This window comes from Miniopterus natalensis, chromosome 19 (genome assembly GCF_054644295.1).
Source record: "Miniopterus natalensis isolate mMinNat1 chromosome 19, mMinNat1.hap1, whole genome shotgun sequence".
Taxonomy (NCBI): Eukaryota; Metazoa; Chordata; class Mammalia; order Chiroptera; family Miniopteridae; genus Miniopterus; species Miniopterus natalensis.
In genome coordinates, this window is record NC_142099.1 from 5,970,859 (window position 1) to 5,995,198 (window position 24,340).

The following is a 24,340-nucleotide window of genomic DNA, read 5'->3' on the forward strand; positions in this document are numbered from 1 at the left end:
CATTATTAAAGGACTTTACTATCGTCCAGGCTCACACACAAAGCCCCGAAGAATATACGAGAGATTTTTAGTCAAGGTTTGATAGTAACTTCTCAGGCAAGAGGGGTTCTCAGACAAGGTGGGTGTTTGGGTGTCTCCTTCTGTTTGCCTTCTTCCTCCCTCGTTCTCTGGGTGCTTCACAGGCCCACCCCCCACATCAGGGAGCAAATCCGAAACCTGCTCTCTCTCCTCTCCTCCCCTGTGGGCACTTCCAGCGCCCTGCCTTGTGGGCGGGCCTCTCTTCCCAAGTGTCCCACGGGTCCCAGGCTGACATATGTGGAAAGAGCTCATCTCTTCTACCTTGAGGCACATTAACAAGATCCCTTTGTCATTATGCCAAGTTTAGGTCTGAACCAGGCCCAGAAAACTAGGAGGGCAGGTGGCAGGCCTCAGGAATGCGCATGTGTTGGGGCAAAGGAGGAAAATCTCTTTCTCCATGGTTAGAGCAGGGTAGAAGAAATGGCTTTTCTGCATTTTCCCCTTTGCCCTTCCCCAGTGTTCTCCCTCCGCTTCCCCTTTTGGGTGCACTGTTTCCACAGTGAGCCAGGTCATGGACTCATTCTCTCAACTTCTCTGAGATGATCCCCATCCTAAGAAGAGATTGAGAGGCTGGGGAGACAGCAGCCTCAGGGGACCCAAGGCCAGCACTCACCGGGTGTTGAGGCACCGTCAGCCACCAGCAGAGGGCGCTAGGTTTCCCTCTGGGCACCCCCCCCCCCCCCACCCCGTGCTCCTAGGCTCTCTCCCAGTCTAGGCTGGGGGTGGGCCGCAGCACTGGGGTGGGGGTGGAGGTGGGGTGGGGAGCTAGACCCAGGATTCCATCTCGACCAGTGACAGTGCCTCCGTTTCCCCGTTGACTAATAAAAGCCTCCTTCACTTTTATGTCCATTTGGGGCAGAACTAGGTTCTGAATTTCCTCCTTAAGCAAATCTCTTGGGCAACTTATTTACCTTCTCTGTGCCCCAGTTTTCTCATCTGTAAAATGGGGGTAATAAGAGTGCCTGTCTCCCAGGGATATGAGGGGTAAGTAAGTTCTTATTTGTACAGCATTTAGGCGAGTGCCTGACACATCACTAACACTTTTTGTGTTTGTTGTTACTTTGATGATTATGGACAGTTGCCCAACATGTTAACCTTGGCCTTTCTTAGAGCCTGAGAGTCCACCAAAGGCCCATGTCTTGGGCTCCAAGCCCTGAGCTCCATGGAGTCAAGTCTCATACCTGCTGTGAGGAGAGAGCCATTGCTTTGCAAGCATAGGGCCTCTTGTTTAGCTCCTGGTGCATTGTATTTGTTGAATGAATGGCAGCTGCTATTATTCTCTTTCAAGATGGGCCCAATTCTAGTCAGTCAATGCCTCACGTTCTTGCAGTCAATGACGAGTCTTCAGACAGAAGCCAGCTGAGTTGAAGGCCTGAGAAGGACCGGGGGAGACTGGACAATAGTCCTGGGAGTGCCATCAGCTTTTCATAACACGTACTGATGTCTAGAGGACCCATTCCCAAATTTTCGGTGAACCCAGATTGCCCTTAAATGAGGCTGGATTCAAAGTTCCCTAGGGTCCGATCAGCATCTTTCGAAAGATCTTGACAACTCACCTGGTGGATCCTTAAGTGGGAGGTGTCACCACACTTCTTCTCATGGTGCAGCCCACAGTGCCACCCTGTCCTAACTGGGATTGTAGTCAGGCTGCGTGGATGCCCCGGGGCTGGTATCCATGGCAAAGGTAAAGCCAGGCCATGCCTTTGTTCCTCCCATTGCCTCTGAGGCTGGGGGACCCTCAGGCGCGGTCTGGACACCTACAGTCCCTTTTGACTCCTCTGTTTTAAATTCTGTTTTCTCTCCTCTTTGGAGGAGAATAACAATTGTGAAAAGGGAAACAAGAAGGAAAATCTTCAGAGTGCTCACTGGTTTTCAGGCAGGTAAATTCTAGCAAACCGTACATAGGAAATTTGAGAATCTGGACATTTATTCTATTTAAAAGGGGTTGTTAGATATTCTAGCATCAGGTGTGAGGACATGGGGGAAAGAGAGAGACAGAGTGAGAGCATGTTAACCTGTTTCTGGAAGGAACCACGGAAACCATTTGCTACAAATACAAATGGGGGAAATGGCCAAGCAGAGAATAGGCCACTGCACAGAACCATTTTGAATTACATAAGCTATTCCATAATGGAGCTTATTACGGCCCTGGGCTTGAGCCCAATCCTTTCTTCTTGTAAAGTTAAGTCAAGATAATATGGTTTCCCCGTCAGTAACGGGCTCTTAAATGGGTTTGAGGTTTTCGAGCACGACCAATATCAACATTGACTTTAGAGGCGATCACGATAAAGGAGAACCTGATAAGTCACGGGAGGGGAGGAAGGGGTATAAAGGCAGGTGGAGCCAGGGCGTTGCTACCACTGAGGCAAGATGACCAAGCTCACCCTCCTCACCGGTAAGGAGCCACCGCCACTCCTGTGAACCTCTCTCCCTCCCGCTTTTCTGCCCCTTTAAAACTTTCTTTTACCTTCAAACTCAGCCAAATTGTCTGAGATGACTGCTTTGAGGAGAGCTCAGGGACAGAGTTCCTTCCCTAGCGACAGGCCTTCCACTGCTCTGCAGTCCCCTCCCTTCCCCAAGCCTCAAGGCTCATGACCCGTGAATGGTTTTGTGAGCAGGAGTGGAGGGGAGTGGGCTTCTAGGAGAAACCCACTGAGACTTTATCAGCCTCAGCAGGTTGCGAGTCTACAGACAGTGTTAGAAGAGTAAAGCCTGGGGGAAAATGTCCTACTGTGAATGAAACACTGTGTAGAAAGGCTGCTGTGTCCACAGACAGGTTCCTCCAGCTCACTGACCTCTCTGCTGCTTTCAGGTCTGCTCCTTGTGCTGACAGCTGAGATAGGTATGTATTGGTCGTGGCTCGGCCCCTCTATTGTTCCCTTGTTGTTTCTTTACCATCTGGACACTCAGCATGGCCCTCCATCCTTCTACATAAAACAAAGACCTAGTTAATTTTTTTTAGAGAGTTCAAAGTTCCCTAACCAAGTTAAAGGATTGGGATCATTGGCCTAAAACTCCAAAGCTAAAATCGACGAGACAGTGGTCTTCTAAATAAATGCTAACAATAGAAAAATAACATGGCGAGGCATCTTCATGGGGCTGTCTGCTCTGTTGAAGCATTTTCTAACCTGTCATCTCACTGAGTCTTTAAAAGTAACTTCTCTGAGAGGAGGACAGGTAAAAGTATTACCACTCATCTTGCGGCCCAGTCAACTAAGACAGAGCTGACTTGTCATATGACTTGTCCCAGGAGATACAGGGAGGTCGTGACAGAATCTAAACCTGAAGCCAGGACTCTTGACTCCGAGGTGATGGATCATTTGAGACTGATTGAAATTATTACTCAGGGAGACAGCTACAAGAGCTAAATAGACTTATGCCATCACCCTCTCTGGGTTGTAGTCTCCAAATGAGTAAAATGGGAATAATAATAACACCTACCTTTTAGGGTTTTGGTGGTGATTAATGAATGAATTTAAACAACCTACTGAGAGCAGTGCTTGGTACATAAATGCTGAGGAAGCCTTAGCGATGGCTAGGGTTAGCCCGCAGAGGGGACTAGAGTATATTTAAATGGGCGTTTACAGCTTTAAGGTCTCATTTCAGCAAAGGGCACTGATGGCCAAGGGTCTTTTATTCTTTCTGGAGGGGCCTCTGAGAGGTATTATCTCCAGCCCTGAACTGCCTGCTAGCTGCGGGTTGGCTACAATACACAGGATCCCAGGCACGTCTTCCCCTCCCCGTGAGGCTCACCAGGAAAGCTGTTCAGAGGGCCAGGCTCCCGGGCAGTCGCTGGCTCCCCAGGGAGCTTGCTACTCCCTCATGTGTCTCTCCCTCCTCCTGGTGACAGGCTCTGCCTACCAGCTGACATGCTACTTCACCAACTGGGCCCAGTACCGGCCGGGCCCGGGGCGCTTCAAGCCCGAGGACATCGATCCCTGCCTCTGCACCCACCTCATCTACGCCTTCGCGGGGATGCGGGACAACCAGATCACCACCATCGAGTGGAACGACGTCGCCCTCTACCAGGCCTTCAACGGCCTGAAGAGCAAGTAAGCGATGAAAGGACTGGCGTTTAAAATCTTCTCACCTTCGAGAATAGTTTGAAGGGCACCTTCCACCGTAGCCTCCAGGCTGAAACTCCAAACAGGCCACCAAGCAGCACACTTTCCACTGCAGGGGCGGCTCTAAGCTAAGGGCAAAGCTGGCTCTCAGGAGAGGGTGAGCACTACGTGCAGCTCAGTTGCCAAGGGGCATTTAGGAAATCCAAGTCATGAGGACCCAGGTGAGGGCCATCCACCAGCTGGCTGCAACCCAAAGCTGGCATTGCCAAAGCCCTTAGTGTCCGTAGCTGCTTCACTGCAAGGGGAGGGATCAGAACCGCAGGCACATTGAAGCCACCAGCCTTAGGCCACCTGCCCCAACCGCTCTCACAGTGTGGGAGGGAAGGGTGCGAATTTAGGAGAAGGGGACCCGGTATGAGAGGCTGCGGGAGACCTCCTGGCCCCTCGACCATGCAAACAGCCGACGGTGAAAGGATTTCCCTTGCTTTCCCTTTGTTCTGACACACTCTCTGCTCCCTGCACGCAGAAACAGTCAGCTGAAGACTCTCCTGGCCATCGGCGGCTGGAACTTCGGAACTGCCCCGTAAGTTCCTCAAGATGACTTCCTGCACTGATGTTACAGCAAGGTGTTGGGGCCACCGAGCAAGCCCTCCCCCTGCCTTCTTGGGGTCTCCCGTAGTTTCACTGCCATGGTGGCCACTCCTGAGAACCGCCAGACTTTCATTGCCTCGGTCATCAAATTCCTGCGCCAGCATGACTTCGACGGGCTGGACTTTGACTGGGAGTATCCTGGCTCTCGTGGGAGCCCGCCTCAGGACAAGCGCCTCTTCACTGTCCTGGTGCAGGTGAGCTGCGATCCGTGTCATTTTATAAAATTTAAATTTCATTTTAAAATTCCAGTTTACAGTCAATATTCTTTGGTGTTAGTTTCTGGAAAGCACACAGCCGGTCTCCCGTGAAAGATCGCGGAGGCCATACAGAAAACCCAGCTCCCTGCAGGCTCCGTGGGAGAGGAAGGACCTGGACGCCCCATTCCAGCGAGAATGCTAAAGAAGGAAAGATGGAAGATGAATTAAATTTCATTCAAAGAGTAGTCATGGAAGTCAACTTCGAGGTCATGCTCATAGACGGTCTCCTGCTCTTGCACAGGAAATGCGGGAAGCTTTTGAGCAGGAGGCCAAGCAGGTGAACAGGCCCAGGCTCATGGTCACCGCCGCAGTAGCTGGTGGCATCGCCAACATCCAGGCTGGCTATGAGATCCCCCAGCTGTCCCAGTGAGTGGTCACTTGTCCCACAACCCCTTCCTCTGTGTGTCACTTGTGTAAGAGATGTTCATCCTTAGTCTGTCTTGCTGTCCGGGACCTTGTTGAGGAGACTTTGGAAGTGGTATCTTTGCCTGCAGAGGTGTGGGAGACACCAGAGATGATTTTAACTGCTTTCCCTGGACTGCAGGTACCTGGACTACATCCATGTCATGACCTATGACCTCCATGGGTCCTGGGAGGGCTACACAGGAGAGAACAGCCCCCTCTACAAATACCCAACCGACACTGGCAGCAACGCCTACCTCAATGTGGTGAGTCCCTCCCTACACAGGCACATACAGACCACAGATGGGGTCCTAAATCACGTGGAGGTTCAGGGACAAAAGGCATCATAAATTTGGTCAGGCTCTCAAATGGGCAATTAGGCTGCTATAATTAATTAACTAGTTCCATTTATAAAAAAATTCACCAACTAACTAACACCAAACTGACAGTTCTATCAGATAGGAAAGATTAATAACCAGTGCTTTTTTTAATAAAAGAACATGATATGCCATTACTCATATTTCAATAAATTACAAAATGCTTCTCTGATCTTTCCCCACTTCCTGTTCCCCTTTTACCTTGTCTGATTTCTACCATTCCAATCTTTGCACGTGTGTGCCATACAGAATTTCAGCCATTCACCAACAGGTCATACCAGGAAAATTACGGGGGGAAAAACAAACTTAGTCCTTCACTCATATGTTTTTGATATCTAAAAGCATATCTAAAGCTTACACATTGGCATGTTACTAAAAGAAGTTAGGTGAGATAGGATAGGCCACTTCAATAGAGGTCCATCAGTGATGCTTTAAAATACTTCGTACAACAGACACGACCGTACCACAGACACTTAGCTAATTACTAATTACTAGGCCATCAGCCTGGTGGGCCTCTCGCTAACCCGCTGCCGTTCAGGATTACATCATGAACTACTGGAAGGACAGCGGAGCCCCAGCTGAGAAGCTCATTGTTGGATTCCCAGCCTACGGACACACCTTCATCCTGAGCGACCCCTCCAACCATGGAATTGGAGCCCCTATCACTGGCCCTGGCCCTGCTGGGCCCTACACCAGGCAGTCTGGGTTCTGGGCCTACTATGAGGTATGTTCCTGACAATCTGAGAGAGACAGAGAAGACTGGCTTCTCTGGGTCATGAGTTCAACGATATAAACAACTCAACACTTCTCAGCTCACTGAACTAGGAGTTGGTTCTTTACGGGGGGAAAGATGAGCACTCAGGTTGCATGTTAGGCTGGATTCCAAGTACAGGGCGAGTAGGAAACAAAGACATCGGCAGTGAGATTATATCAGTGTACAGACACTGCTCACTGCCTGCCAAGGCATTCTTTGATTTAAGAGCTCCCCTCATTGAAAATCAATGACCCAGATGTGACAAAGAATCAGAATCCTAGGTGAACCAAGAAATTTGCTGATAGAGCTCTCCTTTTCAAGTAGCTTTTGTCTGTCCCTTCTCTTTCCCCCTCCCCCATGCCCTTTGTCCCTGCCACCTGGACACTTTGCCTACCTCTTGGCCTCCTGCTTATCTCCTCTTAGATCTGCACCTTCCTGAAGAATGGAGCTACTGAAGTGTGGGAGGCTGCTGAGGATGTCCCCTATGCTTACAAAGGCAATGAGTGGCTTGGCTATGACAACACCGAGAGCTTCAAAATCAAGGTAGACAGTGTTCTGTGGACTATTGGTGCCTGTGAGTCTGTCCCCATCTGTAGGCCTGGAGCCCCAGGTTGGCCTTGGTGTCTGAACTTCATTGGATTCCCTGTCATTGCCACAGGCTGACTGGCTGAAGAAGAACAACTTTGGAGGCGCCATGGTCTGGGCCATTGATCTGGATGACTTCACGGGCACTTTCTGCAACCAGGGCAAATACCCCTTGATCACCACCCTGAAGGATGCCCTGGGCCTGCAGAGTGCAAGTGAGTTGAGGTTGAGAAGGGACCCTAAGCCTCAAACTTGAAAGAAATTTCAAAGCCTCCTTGAAAGTCAAGGAGCCATTGTCCAAGTGAGGTGATGATTGTTGCTCCATTCACATCTGGTAATGATTCAGTAACGGCGGGAGGGCCAACAGGGCTCTTCACCCTTCCTTTATCCGTTACTGATTTCACAAGCAAGTTTCTGAGCACCTGTTAGGTATCCAGCACTAAGGAGGTATCACGGGGGTTCCTGAATACATCAGTCACAACCTCTACCCTATAGAAGCTTACAGTCTAGTTGGGGAGATACTATTGATGTGATTACAAAGTTCGGTAACAACGCAGAGGATATTCTATGGTGAAATCCCAGAAAAAAATAAGAAACTTCCCCCTAAGTTTATGACATTAAGGTCCCAAAGCATCAGGGGGATCTAGGAAGGAGGGGGAAAACAAAGTGTACTTTGAAGGATGAGAGTTAATAAGTAAAGAGGAGAGGGGAGGGCGGGGATCCCAGATCAGGAGGCTGACATACGCAGAGACGTGGGAGGAGGCGCTGAGAACGAAATCCACGATGTTAGTTCTCTTGCATCAGACACGCTAACTGAAAGCAGGTGGGGCTCAGGATCTGGATTTTTTTCTTTTAGGTTGCAAAGCCCCAGCCCGGCCCATCGCTCCCATCACCGAGGCTCCCAGGACAGGTGGTGGCACTGGCGGTGGCAGCTCAGGGGGCAGCCCCGGTGGCAGCGGATTCTGTGCCAACAGGGCCAGTGGCCTGTACCCTGAGCCCACAGACAGAAACGCCTTCTACAACTGTGTGAATGGACATACCTTCATCCAGCACTGCCAGCCCGGCCTGGTCTTCGATGCCTCCTGCTCCTGCTGCAACTGGTGACGTCTTTGCCAGACACCACGCCCCTCATCCCAGCTCCGAAACTGCTGTACAATAAAGGGTTGAGCGTTCCTGTGCAGTGGCTCCTGCTACTTTCCTGAAAGGCCTTCGATGTAGCTGACCCCAGCCTCCCAACGACATGCTACAGCTCCAGCAGCCCACCAGCTGCGTGGTCGCTTTGGAGACCACCCACTGCATGCCCAGCTCTCTCCTGGGTGCTGGGTGGCAGGAGCAGAGGGATTCAAGGAAGATGCCTGGTCCTTTCATTCTCAAAACATGTACTCGGAGGAGGGTGGGCAGCGACAAGGGTGTAAGACCCAGACAACAATGACCCGTACACAAATGTGTCTCTCTACACTCCTCCAGAGCAACGATTTTCAACTGGCGTGCCACACGAATTTTTAAAACATGCACAATCTGGCCATTTGGCCAGGCACACTGACCTCTTTTTCCTTAGATTAGTCAAAATTATACCTATTTTTTTTGTCAGATCAGCAAAAAATATATTTCTTGGAGTGCTGCAGAATTTTATTAATTAGTTTATGTGAGCCATGAGATGAAAAGGTTGAAAATCGTGGCTTTAGAGAAACATTTCTAAATGTCCAAGAGGTGAATAGTGAAGGTAATTTATGTGTGAAAATAAGACAGGAAGTGGGTGTGAGCAGGATTTGGGAGGATTAGGAGGAAAGGCGAGACAGAGGAGGTGGGGCTCTCTGGGAGGGCAATATAAAGTGAGTGACCTGGCCCTGGCGAGTGTGGCTCAGTGGTTAAAGCATTGGCCCGGCACCAAAGAGTCACGGGTTTGATTCCCAGTCAAGGGCATGCACCTGGGTTGCAGGTTCAATCCCTGGCTCCGGTAAGGGTGCGTGCGGGAGGCAACCAATCAATGTGTCTCTTTCACAACAATAGTTTTTTCTCTTTCCCCCTCCTTCCCTTCCACTCTCTGAAAATGGACAAAATATCCTCAAGTGAAGATTAAAAAAAAAAAAGCATTTGGAAATAAAAGTGGAGACATTTAAAAAAAAATTTGAGTGACCTGGCCTATATAAAAGTTTGGAGGTTATATGTAAATTTCTTGAGCTAAACCCAAAGAAATTAAGCTTTATTATTCAAAATAAACTTAAGATAAGAATTTAAATAACTTTAAAAAATTGGTGCTGAAAAGTGTTATAAAAACATAGAGGAGAGTAGGGGGCTGGGAGGCTGATGGTGGAGGGGTGCAGTTTTAGACGGGGTGGTCGTGGTGACCACTACAGAAGGACGTATGAGTAGGGCCAGTTTCCTAAGTACGTGACCTACACACTCAGTGTCATGCTCTGCTGTTGACATCTTGGAATTCTTTTTTGTTGTTGTTTTGTTTTGTTTATTTTTGTTTAAAATATTACAGATGTCCCTTTTTCTCCCCAATGACCCATTCCACCCCGTCCCATCCCCCTCCCCAGTCCCTCTCCCCACCATTGTCTGTGTCCTTGGGTTGTGCATATAAGTTCTTTGGTTACTCTCTCCCCCTCCACCCACCCGCCCTCCTCCATCCCTCTGAGATTCGTCAGTCTGATCCTTGCTTCCATGTCATTGAATCTATTCTATTCATCAGTTTATTAAGTTCTTTAGATTCCACATATAAGTGAGATCATGTGATGTTTGTCTTTCTCTGCCTGGCTTATGTCGCTTAGCATAATTTTCTCCAGGTCCCTCCATGCTGTCCCAAAGGGTACGAGATCCTTCTTTTTTTACAGCTGCGTAGTATTCCATGGTGTGAATGTCCCACAGCTTTTATCCATTCACCTACTGATGGGCACTTGGGCTGTTTCCAGATCTTAGCTATTGTAAATTGCGCTGCTATGAACATAGGGGTGCGTATATTCTTTCTGATTAGCGTCTTGGAATTCTTAATGACTTTTGCACATGGGGTCCCATGTTTTCATTTTATGCTGGGCCCACAAATTACCTGAGCAAAGAGAAAGGAAGTGAGGATGCTAGCTGTCTAGGGGCAGTGCTAGCTTGTGGCCACCTGGGGACAGTGTCCCCTACAGAAGGAAAGACCAGTGCAAAGGCCCCAGGGAAGGAGAATTCCTGACATATTAAAGGAACAGTAGCAAGGAGGCCAGTCTGGTTGGAGAAAAAAGGAGCGAGGGCAGAGGAGTCTTAGGGGGTGTTATAGCGGATGTGATTGGAAGAAGGCAGATTGGCCAACTTTTTCTATAAAGGGCCAGCTGGTAAATCTTTCAGGCTTTGTGGGCCATGTGGTCCATGTTGTAACTACTCAGCCCCGCTGGTGTCATAGTGTGCAAGCAGCCAGCGATGAGACAGAAAAAAGAAGCATGGCTGCCCCCAATGAAATGTTATTTATGGACACTGAAAGTTGAATGTCATATAATGTTCAAGTGTCATGAAATATTGCCCTTCTTTTTATTTTTTTCCACCCATTTAAAAATGTAAAAATTATTCTTAGCTCAAGGGCCACTGTGCAAAAACAAGCAGCAAGTTGGCTTTGGCCCTCAGTAGCTTGCTGACCCTTGGTTTGAGGCCTTGTAGGGCATTGTAAGATTTCTGCTTCTGCTCCAAAAGAAACAGGAGCCTTAGAAGGTTATAAAGTGGACAAAGAATTTGATTTGGTTTCTATTTTTAAGTAATCAATTTAGCTGCTTTGCTGAAAATGCATAGTTTGGAGACTATTGCAATCCCCAGGAGAGAAATAATGTCTTAGAATAGGGCAGCAGACAGAGAGGTGGCCAGAGGTGATTGGATTTAGGCTGTATTTTTAAGATTTGGGGAGGGGGAGGTTGTGGGGGTTTTTTTAGCTAGTCCAAATTTCTTTATGACTTGTATGTAGCATATGGAGGGGACTAGGGAGGAGTCGAGGATAATTCTGACATTTTGGCCTGAGAGTTACCATCAACTCAACTGAGAAAGGTGAAACGTAGAGCCGGTTTTGGAGAAAGGTCACGAATTCAGTTTGGACGGGTCAGATTTAAGATTTCTATTGGGTTTCGAAGTGGAGATGCTGAGTAAGCATTTGGTCATAACATTTTGGGAGGTAGCTGGTACGTAGTTGGTGTTTAAAGTCAGTAGATTGGATAGATCATTAAGGGTGTGAATATAGATAGGGAAGGAAAGAACCCAAAGACTGAGCCCTGGGCACGCCAACGTCCAGAGGCTGGGGACAAGAGTAGGACTAAGAGACCCGGGGTTAGAAAATCTTCCTGGTGTGCTGTGGCCGGTTACCTTCAAAGGTTGTTATGACAGTCATGGGGACTAGTTCCCCAAATTCCTGAGGATTCAGTGATGAAAAGAGACTGGGTAGTTAAAAGCACCTAGCCTAATACTCCACGGCTGTTTCGCTCTCACATCGATGTTTCTCTCTCTCTCTCTCTCTCTCTCCCTCCCCCACTCTCAAATCAATAAACATACCCTTCAGTGAGGATTTAAAAAAAGAAGAGAGACCAGATCTTGATCTCTCTCTCCTCCCCTCTGTAGACAGCCAGAAAGAGAGCTCTTACAGAAACTGAGCCCTGTTGGAACTTTTCTCTTGGACTTGCCATTCTCCAGAACCGTGAGAAAAGACATTTCGGTTAAATCACCCAGCCTGTGGTATTTTATTGTGACAGCCCACACTTATTAAGACAATGTCCGGACCTAATCGGATGGCTGCTTCATCTCTTGTTACCCACGGAGGCTGGGAGTGAAAGGATGCGATGGAGCCAACTCAGAGGCAACCCGCTCAAGCCCATGTTCACGTCTCACGGGGAGGCTAAGGGCGTCGTCTGCCCAGGGCTATAAATGTCCCAAACACAGCCATTCCCAGCAACACCCATCTGTTCTCAGCCATCCGCTAGGAACCTGGAGCCTGAGGACAGGAGGTTCTCCGGGGCCTCCTGTGAGCTGAGAACCCAATCCAGGTAACCTTTTCTTCTTTTCAGTCCCCTGACTTTGCCCCCTTGGTGACTGTGAGTCAGGATCGTGTGCTGTGCTGAGTGAGTGGAAAACAAGCCGGGTGGCTGCCACCTCTGCCTGGCTGTTGCTGGAAAACCTAGCTGCAGCCGTGACTATTATTTACCTTGCTCTGGGCCCCGGACCCTGTCGTGTGGGCACCGAGAAGCCATCCTTATCATGCTGCTGGTGCAAATAAAGTGCCCCAGCTATGGCATGACCACGGAATGGGGATTCTTTCCAACACCCAAGTGCTCAGCTGGCCGGCAAGCTGGCCGGGGACTCCCCTGGAGCTTTTAAGGGGCTATGAAGAAGGGGTGCTTTATCTGCAGGTCCTTCATGTAGCGCTGGGGCTGCCAAATTCAACAGCAAAGATTTCACTAAGTCTACACAGCAGGTAGGCCTGAGGGTCAAATTGGATAAACCTGGAACCACGCCTTGCTGCTTGGTTTTTGCAAATCCTTGACTTAACCCTGATTTGACACAGTTGGGGCTCTTTGTCCCAACAGCATTCTTCTGGGCGCCTGAGGGAAATGCCTATCCCAGGTCAGCCTAGACCACCAACCAGCCTCCATATGAATATAAGGGGGGAGCGCAGTGTAAATGTTAGATTTTCATTCAGGGGGCAGCTGATCTTGGCGCTGAATCCTGGATCCGGCATTTACGATTTTATCTGTTTTCTCTCCTACAGAATTAGGCTGAGGGCAAGAATTATTTTCATAGGCTAAATGAAATCATGAGCAGAGCCGTCCGGTGAACATTCATTGTTTTTCGGTCACTCGGTAGTCACTCTCCGTACTTTTGAATTTCATTTTGTGACCTGATGGAAATGGAAACCCAAGTGCCCTGCCCTTTTCATCATCAAACTAGTCTGGGTTCACAATAAGTCTGCTAAGGTGCCCACATCCCACGATGGGGCTGCCCATCGACGGCATTCCGGGGATTGTCACAAGACCGTAAGCAGTACAGACAATATGTACTCGGGGCCATGAAATATTTCAGAAGAAGGAGAGACCATTGAACTTCAAAGAGAGGACCTGAGCTGGGCACTGAAGGAGTGTAATATCAGGGTAGGCACTGAGGAGAAGGGGAGACATTACAGGCAAGGGACAGAGGGGTAGTGTAGTGTGAACAAATGCATATGACATATTTAGGAATAACGAATAGGTCGTTTTGGCTGAAGCAGAAGTTTATTATAAGACAATGGGAGTGGATAACGTTTGGAAAGGTGGGTTGAGATAAATTCCAAACAAGAAATTCTAGCAATAGTCAAGTTGCAAATATTTCTATTAGAAGAGATTCTTTTCAATATCATCGCCATCATCTCTGTCAGCAACATGAAATACTTTTTAACATCGTCTGGGAGTAATTTGGAATTAGGGAACACTGGAGAGCTTTTGGTGACCTTTGGAGGGGATAGTTAGGGAATCATACCTTCTTAATGAAATTATTGTAAAATAATGACTTAATGTAATTCCTTAATGTTCACAAAGTAGCACCTAGAGTGGAAAAGTTCCTTAGGCACTGCTTGTACAAATTACATATAAATAATTCCATCAAAAGATTTAAGAACAGCTAATAACTTCCAAAGGCATTCATTATTTACTTTCCAATAAAGGTATGCTTCAATGCCAGGCACGAAATGTCCACAACATAAAAGCCTAACCACAGTGTTGAAACGGATGCTTATCAGCCCTGGGAACTCCCCAAAAGGCTATTTTCTGTGGCGGGGGACATGGCATTGTTGAGTCCGTGCGGAGCAGGGAGAGTGGTGGTGGGGGAAGGCAGGTTGGAGGCCACCAAGCGCTGTTTGCAGGAGAGGAGATCTGTTGGTTTTCTGATAAGCTAAATGCCCTCCGCTGGGAAGCCCTCATGATAACCAGCAACTCGCATGGCATAAAAAGCCAACCCGGGCTCTGCGGGACCCACACCGACAGCGACCATGGCAAAGCTCGCGGTCCTCGCAGGTGGGTTTGTAATCAGAGACCGAGCCTTACTCTTCAGCTGATCGCTTTTCCTCCCTGGGCCTGGCAGCCCTAACGCGGTCCTCATGTTAAACCTCAACCCTTTTCCATTCTTCCTTCATTTCAAATTTCCAAGACAATCCTGACATATACAAACCTGCCTACCTCTTGTTCCCTTAATCGATTCCGGTAACATTTCCACCCTCATTAAGCCCATGGGCATGGTCCTAAAAGAAAGGTTTGTTGGCTTCCAGTCTTTGTCTCACTCTCTCATCTCCCGTTGGATTGTTCCTCTCCTGCACCCCCTCATTTTAATTGGTATTATTTTTATGTACATGCTTGTGTCCTTGGTCTAGCTTTCAAGGGTGAAAGTCAGTAGGAGCTGAGACAGAGTTAAGCAAGCTATTTTTTTTCTAGAGTTTTCAGAATTATTTCTCTTTCATCCCCTACTGTCCTACTGCGTTGCTGTTATATCATAAAAATGTCACTGCTAGAAATTCAATCATTCAAAGGGAATGATTCAGTAAGTCCTTTAGAGCCAAGTTGTAGCCATAGTTTATTAGTTGCTCTCGAGCTGTGATTTACTTTCTCTCTCTCTCTAGGTCTGGCCCTTCTGTTGAATGCTCAGCTAGGTAAGTCATGGACTCTATGTTTGATCTTGGACAAAGTTTTTTCCTTCCATAAGCCTCAAATTTTTATAAATTATCCCTGTGGCAATTGTCTGCTAATGTACGTGGTTTTAAAATATCCCAATAGTACTTTCTTAGAAAGTATATCAAGAGATAAGCCATATTAGGGACGTGAGCTATGATTGACTTCATAGACAGATGGGTTTGACGTTGGGGAAATCTGGGGTTTTGGACTGGCTGTCACTGTGGCCTCCTTTAGCATGACCACCTGAGATTAGAAACACCTGGGCATCTTTCCTTCAGTGGTTCCCAGGCTCGTCCAAGATCGAAAAATAAATCCATCAAAGTTGAAAATAACCACCCCAGTCCCCAACTAGTTTCCAAGTGGGAACCTTTGAACTCATCTGCAAGAGGACTCGCGCACAGAGATCGGGCATCTGAGGCAGAGGGAGGAGTCTCAAGGGAGGGCCAGACTCATGGCACGTTTCAGTGGCACCCAAATCAGGCCATGTCCTTTCTCCTTACTACCCACAGGCTCTGCCTACCAGCTGATATGCTACTTCACCAACTGGGCCCAGTACCGGCCGGGCCTGGGGCGCTTCATGCCCGACGACATCGATCCCTGCCTCTGCACCCACCTCATCTACGCCTTCGCGGGGATGCGGGACAACCAGATCACCACCATCGAGTGGAACGATGTCGCCCTCTACCAGGCCTTCAACGGCCTGAAGAGCAAGTAAAGGAAGGGGTTGGGGACCAAGATGCTGCATTTCTAACAAGCTCCCGCATGCTCCTGGTGCTTCTGGCCCAGGAGCCACACTCTAAGTAGCAAGAATATAGATAACATAGCACATTGCCCGCTCTAGCAGGTGTTCAAAAAATAATAGTTTTGTGTCTTCCTTTCTTCGTCAATATCTTCTTTATGACGCAGGAAACCGCAAGCCGTCCCAGCTATTTGCATCAGAGATCAGGAGGCAGGGTACTAACACTTAGACGTGGCCAAACCCAAGAAATCAGCAGAGTTTGCTGTACTTGAACAGAGTTCTATTTTGTGTAAAAAACAAATGAAATGAAAACCCTGGTATCTTTTCATTTCCGATTTGTTCAGTTTGGTTATATCTAGGAGGAGGAGCCCTGCGCTAGGAGTAGCTCTGTTCTGAATGCAGCTGCTCGACTTAAGCTCTGATGCGTAAGAGGAAAGGAACCCTTTTGGAGCCGTGTTTCTTGAGATGTGCTCCAGTTGACGACTTGCATGGAAATCCCCTGGGGCACTTGATAGGAATGCAATCCCTAACCCAGGCCAACTGCATCAGCATCTCTGCGGAAGGGGCTATAAACCTGGCATTTGAACATGGTCCTCCCACTCTGACGCTTGCACTTAATTCTCACATAAACTGACGCCTGAGAGCTGCTACTCCAGAGAATGTGTGTAATTCTCAGCCACAGAGAGGCTGAGAGAGTATCTATGCTCAAGCAGCATTTACCATTCCATCGGATTGAATTGAGTATGAGCTAATTATGCTGACAGGTAGATATAGATAGCTATATATATTTCAAATATATTGCCAGTACATTCTTTTTTTAAACAAACAATCCATTTCCAAAATTTAGGTTCCCCAGGAGAACCCTGAGTACACTTATGAGGATCTCAACTCAAAGAGTTTTTATGAAGGACGTTTTCAGGAGCGGAGAGAACCTGTCTACACTCTAGCATGTCAGGGCAACACCACTGTAGAAGATCAGGCCCGATACTCAGGCAACGGTATTTTCAATAGAGAGGCTCGTGGGTTTTAAAGTGTCTTTTTTCCATCCTTTGCTTTACAGGAACAGCCAGCTGAAAACTCTCCTGGCCATCGGCGGCTGGAACTTCGGAACTGCCCCGTGAGTCCCTGTGGGAGAGGCTGGTGCTTATTTATTTGCTTTGGAAACAAGGTAGCCCGGTGTGACCCGCGTCCCTTCAGACCTCACCATCTAAGACAGGGCATTAAGGACTCACATTAAGCAAACGTGCTGCTTAACTAAATTACCACACCGGAGCCTCGCTATCCTATAGGACGCAACTTATTTTAGACATTTAAATGTGGATGGATATTCTGAGACCCTACTCACCAAGACTTAGTTAATGAGATGGCAAAACAATTGGTTCCTAAAGTTTTTCCAAAGCACAGCCCCCAGGAGGGTGTTAGAGCAATTTTCTCTATTTATCCGCTGGGGGAAGGGAAGGGAAAGACATGCAAGTGAGCGAGACTCCCCTGAGGCAGAGGAACTTGGGGGCTACTGGGAGGGAGATCTCGGGGAGCAGGTGGAGGCAGCCAGGTGTTCAAAGCAACCGGTGCGACTTGGGAGAAAGATCAGAGTTGGATCCAGGGCAAAATAAAAGGCGACACTGAGGTACCCTGCTGGGCAGAGTGATGATTACAATGTAAGGACGGGAAGCCAGGAACATACTTTATTCGGGCTGTGGGTCCAGGTGAAGAGCTCTGAGGCAAAAGTACTGGAGTTTGATTTTATGACAAGATTTTGGGACCACTGAACATGTCCTCCCCTTGCCTTCTTGGGGTCTCCCGTAGTTTCACTGCCATGGTGGCCACTCCTGAGAACCGCCAGACTTTCATTGCCTCGGTCATCAAATTCCTGCGCCAGCATGACTTCGACGGGCTGGACTTTGACTGGGAGTATCCTGGCTCTCGTGGGAGCCCGCCTCAGGACAAGCACCTCTTCACTGTCCTGGTGCAGGTGAGCTGCGATCCGTGTCATTTTATAAAATTTAAATTTCATTTTAAAATTCCAGTTTACAGTCAATATTCTTTGGTGTTAGTTTCTGGAAAGCACACAGCCGGTCTCCCGTGAAAGATCACGGAGGCCATACAGAAAACCCAGCTCCCTGCAGGCTCCGTGGGAGAGGAAGGACCTGGACGCCCCATTCCAGCGAGAATGCTAAAGAAGGAAAGATGGAAGATGAATTAAATTTCATTCAAAGAGTAGTCATGGAAGTCAGCTTCGAGGTCATGCTCATAGACGGTCTCCTGCTCTTGCACAGGAAATGCGGGAAGCTTTTGAGCAGGAGGCCAAGCAGGTGAACAGGCCCAGGCTCATGGTCACCGCCGCAGTAGCTGGTGGCATCGCCAACATCCAGGCTGGCTATGAGATCCCCCAGCTGTCCCAGTGAGTGGTCACTTGTCCCACAACCCCTTCCTCTGTGTGTCACTTGTGTAAGAGATGTTCATCCTTAGTCTGTCTTGCTGTCCGGGACCTTGTTGAGGAGACTTTGGAAGTGGTATCTTTGCCTGCAGAGGTGTGGGAGACACCAGAGATGATTTTAACTGCTTTCCCTGGACTGCAGGTACCTGGACTACATCCATGTCATGACCTATGACCTCCATGGGTCCTGGGAGGGCTACACAGGAGAGAACAGCCCCCTCTACAAATACCCAACCGACACTGGCAGCAACGCCTACCTCAATGTGGTGAGTCCCTCCCTACACAGACATATAAAGACCAGAGATAAAGACCAGAGATGGGGTCCTAAATCACGTGGAGATGATTCAGGGACAAAACAAACAGATTCTGCAAATGTCTTACTTGTCATAACTGTCCTTTTAAGTGGCTGATCAAATCTCTTTTATTATAATTCCATGAATATGTTTTTTTAAAAACACTAACAAATCCTCTGTCATTAACATGAAACAATTTATCTGCTAGCACAGGGGTCTAACATAACTAAGCCTTTGGCCACCAGCCTGGTGGGCCTCTCGCTAACCCGCTGCCGTTCAGGATTACATCATGAACTTCTGGAAGGACAGCGGAGCCCCAGCTGAGAAGCTCATTGTTGGATTCCCGACCTACGGACACACCTTCATCCTGAGCGACCCCTCCAACCATGGAATTGGGGCCCCTATCACTGGCCCTGGCCCTGCTGGGCCCTACACCAGGCAGTCTGGGTTCTGGGCCTACTACGAGGTATGTTCCTGACAATCTGAGAGAGACAGAGAAGACTGGCTTCTCTGGGTCATGAGTTCAACGATATAAACAACTCAACACTTCTCAGCTAACTTAACAAATAGTTGGGGCTGAAAGTGGATGCTCCTGTCTATTTATAGGGGAGGCAAGACACACTTATGTTGCAAGTTAGGTTGGATTCCAAGTACAGGGCGAGTAGGCAAAAGAGATACCATCAATGAGATTATATCAATGTCTACACAATGCTCACTGCCTGCCAAGGCATTCTTTGATTTGAGAACTTCTGCCCACATTGAAAATCAATTGACTCAGATGTGACAAAGAATCAGAATCCTAGGTGAACCGAGAAATTTGCTGATAGAGCTCTCCTTTTCAAGTAGCTTTCGTCTATCCCTTCTCTTTCCCCCTCCCCCCTCCCCCATGCCCTTTGTCCCTGCCACCTGGACACTTTGTCTACCTCTTGGCCTCCTGCTTATCTCCTCTTAGATCTGCACCTTCCTGAAGAATGGAGCTACTGAAGCATGGGAAGCTGCTCAGGATGTCCCCTACGCTTACAAAGGCAATGAGTGGCTTGGCTATGACAACACCGAGAGCTTCAAAATCAAGGTACACTGTTGTTGCCTGTGAGTCTGTCCCCATCTGTAGGCCTGGAGCCCCAGGTTGGCCTTGGTGTCTGAACTTCATTGGATTTCCTGTCATTGCCGCAGGCTGACTGGCTGAAGAAGAACAACTTTGGAGGAGCCATGATCTGGGCCATCGATCTGGATGACTTCACGGGCACTTTCTGCAACCAGGGCAAATACCCCCTGACCACCACCCTGAAGGATGCCCTGGGCCTGCAGAGTGCAAGTGAGTGACAGCAGGAGGACGCTCGGGGGTCTATAAATGCTCCTTCTCCAACTCAAAGGGCAGTTCTCACATCTGCCCACCCCCATTGACCAGGGAGCTTCTTCCCCTTTCACACCTCTGCTCTTTAGAGACTGATGCTAAAATCTTTCCCTACCCTTGAACTTCATGTAAGAAATATCATGCTCTTATGGGAAACCAAGAGTACCTGGGTGGGTTTTTCAGGTCTGCTAAGTCTTAGAGCTGTGGCAAAGCCTCAAGAAATCAGGCTGACCTTATAACATAAGCATGTACTCTTTATGATCCCCTTATTAAAAGTCTCTTTCAGCCCACCTGGGAAGATTTAACAAGAAACCCTCAGTAGTGTTGACATATTTCTAGTCTGTAATTCAGGAAAAGTACCAACTCCCTGAACTTTTCCCAGATTTTCTCTTAGAGCTTATTTGCTCAAGACTTACACTCAGATCCAAATTTTGCACATTTGCATGTTCAGTAAATTTGTTTTAATGATTTTGACATCGTAAAGGAAGAGAGAACTTTATTAGAAACCAGGCCAACTTGAAGTTATAGCTTTCCCAGCTCCTGAGTATGGAGCTATCTTGCAATCTTTTCAGTGGTAGGGATCCAGCGTTAACTATCCCACCTCCAGACCTCACCTGCAGATCCACTAGTCCCTGCACCTCTAGGCAAAGCTGGGAGCCTCTACCAGTCACTAGTCTGCTCTTCTATCGTTTCAGGTTGCACTGCCCCCTCTCAGCCCACTGCACCAGCAACTCTTCCTCCCAGCACCGGTAGTGGAAGCGGAAGCGGGAGCGGGAACGGAAGCGGAAGCGGAAGTGGGGGCACTGGCTTCTGTGCTGACAAACCTGATGGCCTCTACCCTGTGGCGGACAACAGGAATGCTTTCTGGCACTGCTTGAATGGAATCACTTACCAGCAGAACTGCCAGGCCGGCCTTGTCTTTGACCCCAGCTGTTCTTGCTGCAACTGGCCATAAACCTGACCTGTCTCCATTCCCTAGGGTTCTGAACAGTCTCCTTTCTTTACAACATCTTGCTTCTACCTGGAGTTCTGCAATAAAATCCATCAGTCAAAACACGAGTGGTCTTGGTCTAAATGATTTGGGTGGAAGCCTCTCTAGATGGGAAAATGCAGGCTGTGCAGGGGGCGGAGTGGCAGAAGCAAGTGTGTGAGAACCTGGCGGTGATGACCACATGGTTCTCTATCTGGCTGTGTTGATCAGCATGAGGGCTGGAGGCATCAGGTGGAAAGGTTGGAAGGTTTGCTGCTGGGATGGGATGGGGCCATGAAGAAAATAGGTCTGTAGCCTGGTGACTGTCCTGAGGAAGGAGCCAAAGTGATTCCATGAGACTTGGGGGCACAGGCCTGCTTGGCTCACTCAGAGAGCAGAAGACTAGGGCATTCTCTTCATGTCTGCTGAGGTCCCAGAGCTGGTACAGCACCTCTGGGATGGGCAACTTTGGGAAGACCTGTGCAGTGGACTCCTTTTGGGGTGTCTACCCAGCCCATGGGCCAGCAGTGTCCCTTTCTTGGGAGATTGCCCCCTCCTTGAACCCCCAGCAGTGGTCACCAGCTCCTGGGCTTGCAATGCATCATGTCCTCCCCTGGTCTGACTAGTTGACTGGGGTGGGCATCAGACTCCACAGGGCCAATCAGATTATCACCTCTTGGAATCTGCAATGGGAAACGAGGACTGGTTGTCAGTCCCTGAGAGTGGCTGGGCCTCTCTCAGCTCAGGAGGTGTAGTGAGAGACAGAATGGAAAGTTGTCCTGGATGCAGAGCAAGAACACTAACGGGGAGCTACAGAGGAAGCCACAACATCGTGGAGAAAGAACCCTTACCACTGGCTTTCCAACTTGATTCTAGCTCCTTCCCAAGGCCCAGATGCATTTCTGCCTGTGTGCTCTGTGAAACTCCCCTGTAACTACATAATAAGTTCTTTGCTGCTTAAGATGGCTCGAGTTTCTTTCTTTTATTTGCAACTAAAAGAGCTTCAACTATATAAAAAGAACATAACGGTTCCTGTTTTTTCCTAGTGTGGTAACTATGTGTCAAACTCTGTTTTAAGTGTTTTACATGTCTTTATTTATTTCTCCCAGCAACCTTGTGAAGCACAGAGGAATTAGGTGACCTGCCCAACATCGCACAGCTAGTAAGTTGCAGAGCCAGACCCAAAGCCTAGCAGGCTGGTTCCAGAGCTCATACATAGTCCTAACGACTGCATTTTCCTGCCTCCCTTGACACTGCCCCCTCCTGGTGGAAAGCGGCATTCTGGTACTGACGAGGCACATGCCTGCAGCTTTCCAGGTAATAACCATTCATGAGCTCACAGCACTTACTGATTATTTATTATGTGTCAACTAATGTTCTAGATCTAAAGACAGTGGTCAAGTTTGGATTTTATTGTAAGTGAGCCACGAAGCCACTAGAAGGGCATAGCAGGGATGGCGGGGTGATGAAAATTCAATATTGGTAAGAGGGGGCTGGGATAGAGTCACAGAACTTAGGAAAAAACGTTCATTGTGATTGCAGCTGATGTATTGAGTTCCGAGCCTTCATGTGACATGCCTTGGAGATTGAAGACATAGATATGGGTGGGAGACCAGGGTCCCCGTGAAGGCAAGGGGCAGTAAAATTGGGTATTGTTATAAATGTAATTACATCTCTAGCTAAAGCATGACAAACCTTGGAGAAAAATTAACCTCTCTGAGGACAAGGATTTCTGTTCAGTGCTATGTTCCCATTGCCTGAAGCAGTGCCTGACATACTACAAGAGTTTAACAAGCACTTGTTGAATGAATGCATCGAAGAAGGCAGGACGGGAGGTAGGACCTAACAAGTGGAGTATTCCAAGCGTTGGACTAGGTCCTTTAATATGTTATCTCCCATGTGGTGGATATTGTTACAGGTGAGGAAATTGAGATCGTGGGTGGAAAACTCGCCCAAGATCATGTAGTTAATAGTTAGCAGAGCTGCTTTTCAAGGTTGGGCCTTTCTGGCTCCCTTGACACCACAATGCGTTGGTTTGAAGAAGCCATGTCACAAAGACTTGAAAGGGGACTTCGAGGGTGGGGCTGGTGCTTAGCAGTCAGTTTTAGTTACATCCTTCATTTGTTGGTTAAAGTTCACTTATGAGAGTGGTGACTCATGGAGACTGAACACTGGAAACACTGGAGGTTAGAAAGCATCTCTGAGTCTGAGATCTGGTCCAGAGCTTCTCGGAAATCTTCCCAGTCCTTGCTATTGGATCTACCTAGGACCACAAAGGTGACCAAGTCAACAAAGACCTTCCAGCCATTCCTCTGGAACTTTGATGATGGTAATGGTGTCCTTGAACTCTCGTACATTATGAAAACTCACTCCTTCAGTACTGGAGTCTGACTGGAAAGAGGTGGGGTGTGCACAGGGTTACAGGAGGACCCTGATCTGGGTGGGTATGGGGAAGTGCTCCTCTCACCACGTCACATGGGTGGCACCCACCCAGATGCAAGGGCACCATTTTTTGTAGTTGCTGTTGGTTGTCCTCACCAGAGGATATTTTTTCCATTGATTTTTAGAGAGAGTGGAAGGGAGGGAGGGGAGGGGAAGGAGGGGGAGAGAGAGAGAGAGAGAGAGAAACATCGATGTGAGAGAGACACATTGATTGGTTGCCTTCCCATACCCATCCTGACTGGGGCCTGGGATTGAATCTGCAGCCCAGGTATGTGCCCTTGACCGGGAATTGAACCCGTGACCCCTTTGGTGTACCAACCGATGTTCTAACCACTGAGCAACACCGGCCATTTTTTAGATTTGCACAAAGGTACCCTTGGAGTTAGCTGTAGCCCTGGGCATGGAGGTGAGAGATTGGAAGTGCACTGACATTTATTAAATGCCAATTATAGGTCAGTCCCTTGCCATGCAAGATTTGTTCTGCAGTGTCTCCTGAATTCTCATGGCAGCCTTAAGAGGTGACAATGATTAGAGACATTTCATAGATGAACCAAGGCTTAGGTAGATGGAGTAACTTCCACAAGGTCATGGAGCTCGTAAACGACAGACGAGGACCTATTGGGAACCGGCTTTGAGTGGCTTTAAAGCCTGTGTCCATTCTACCCCCAGAAGAGAGAGGTTGGTATCTAAGAAAGACCAGAAAGTGGGGCTTGGAAAGTCTATTTTCCTCTCTTCTGATCTGGACACATCCATCCTCCAGCATCCTGTTCAGACCCAAGTCCTGCTTTGAGTGACAAATTCTTTTGTAACATTTCGAAACACTATTTTGTAATTATTTTATCCTAAAATCAAATTCATGGATAACATCACCTACCACATATGATTTCATAAACAATATAATGCCATAATATTAATGTAAAGAAGAAAAAATAATTCCCAATAAAATAACATATAAATGCTCAGCTGTAACTGCTTTAGAAGACAATGAAGTAGCCAGGCTCTTGCACTGTATAATGACCGATGCCTAAGTCTAGAGTTAAGAGAGGAGGTGAGATGCCATTTCATGCAGGCTGCGTAGGAAAACAAAAGAGCAGAGTGATCACCGGGCACCTTTATTCCCTGGGTTTATCTCTTTAGGGTCCCAACTAAAAGCCCAGGGTGTTTTCCAGTCCTCCCTCCTCCATGATCCGCCTAATTTTTGCTCCCCAGCTTTCAGAGACTCTGTTCCCAGTTCTGCTAGAACCTTCTGCTTCTCGGCCAGCTTTTTAATTAGCGAATGTTCAAAGGG

The 24,340-nt window shown here is 48.1% G+C and overlaps 2 protein-coding genes across 2 annotated transcripts; both read left to right on the forward strand.

Annotated features, from left to right (window-relative positions):
* Nucleotides 1-2,448: 2,448 nt before the first annotated feature.
* On the forward strand, nt 2,449-8,272 carry LOC107545276 (acidic mammalian chitinase-like). Its single transcript, XM_087828279.1, has 11 exons — nt 2,449-2,473; nt 2,891-2,920; nt 3,929-4,130; nt 4,669-4,725; nt 4,822-4,987; nt 5,292-5,416; nt 5,595-5,718; nt 6,368-6,553; nt 7,007-7,126; nt 7,242-7,383; nt 8,025-8,272. Exons 1-11 carry the CDS (start codon nt 2,449-2,451, stop codon nt 8,270-8,272), a joined length of 1,425 nt encoding a protein of 474 aa, XP_087684405.1.
* Nucleotides 8,273-14,141: 5,869 nt separating this feature from the next.
* LOC107545272 (chitinase acidic) lies at nt 14,142-20,595 on the forward strand. Its single transcript, XM_016223313.2, has 11 exons — nt 14,142-14,166; nt 14,766-14,795; nt 15,327-15,528; nt 16,617-16,673; nt 17,363-17,528; nt 17,833-17,957; nt 18,136-18,259; nt 18,567-18,752; nt 19,239-19,358; nt 19,460-19,601; nt 20,336-20,595. The coding sequence occupies exons 1-11, from the start codon at nt 14,142-14,144 to the stop codon at nt 20,593-20,595; spliced, it is 1,437 nt and encodes a 478-aa protein (XP_016078799.2).
* The last annotated feature ends 3,745 nt before the right edge of the window (nt 20,596-24,340 follow it).

Excerpts from the sequence above, each read along its gene's own strand:
- LOC107545276 (XM_087828279.1), top strand. The coding sequence starts at position 2,449 with ATGACCAAGCTCACCCTCCTCACCG. Across the intron at positions 2,921-3,928 it reads TGTGCTGACAGCTGAGATAG|GCTCTGCCTACCAGCTGACA; the intron begins GTATGTATTGGT and ends TCCTGGTGACAG. Across the intron at positions 7,384-8,024 it reads CCTGGGCCTGCAGAGTGCAA|GTTGCAAAGCCCCAGCCCGG; the intron begins GTGAGTTGAGGT and ends TTTTTCTTTTAG.
- LOC107545272 (XM_016223313.2), top strand. The coding sequence starts at position 14,142 with ATGGCAAAGCTCGCGGTCCTCGCAG. Across the intron at positions 14,796-15,326 it reads TCTGTTGAATGCTCAGCTAG|GCTCTGCCTACCAGCTGATA; the intron begins GTAAGTCATGGA and ends TACTACCCACAG. Across the intron at positions 18,260-18,566 it reads GCAACGCCTACCTCAATGTG|GATTACATCATGAACTTCTG; the intron begins GTGAGTCCCTCC and ends GCTGCCGTTCAG.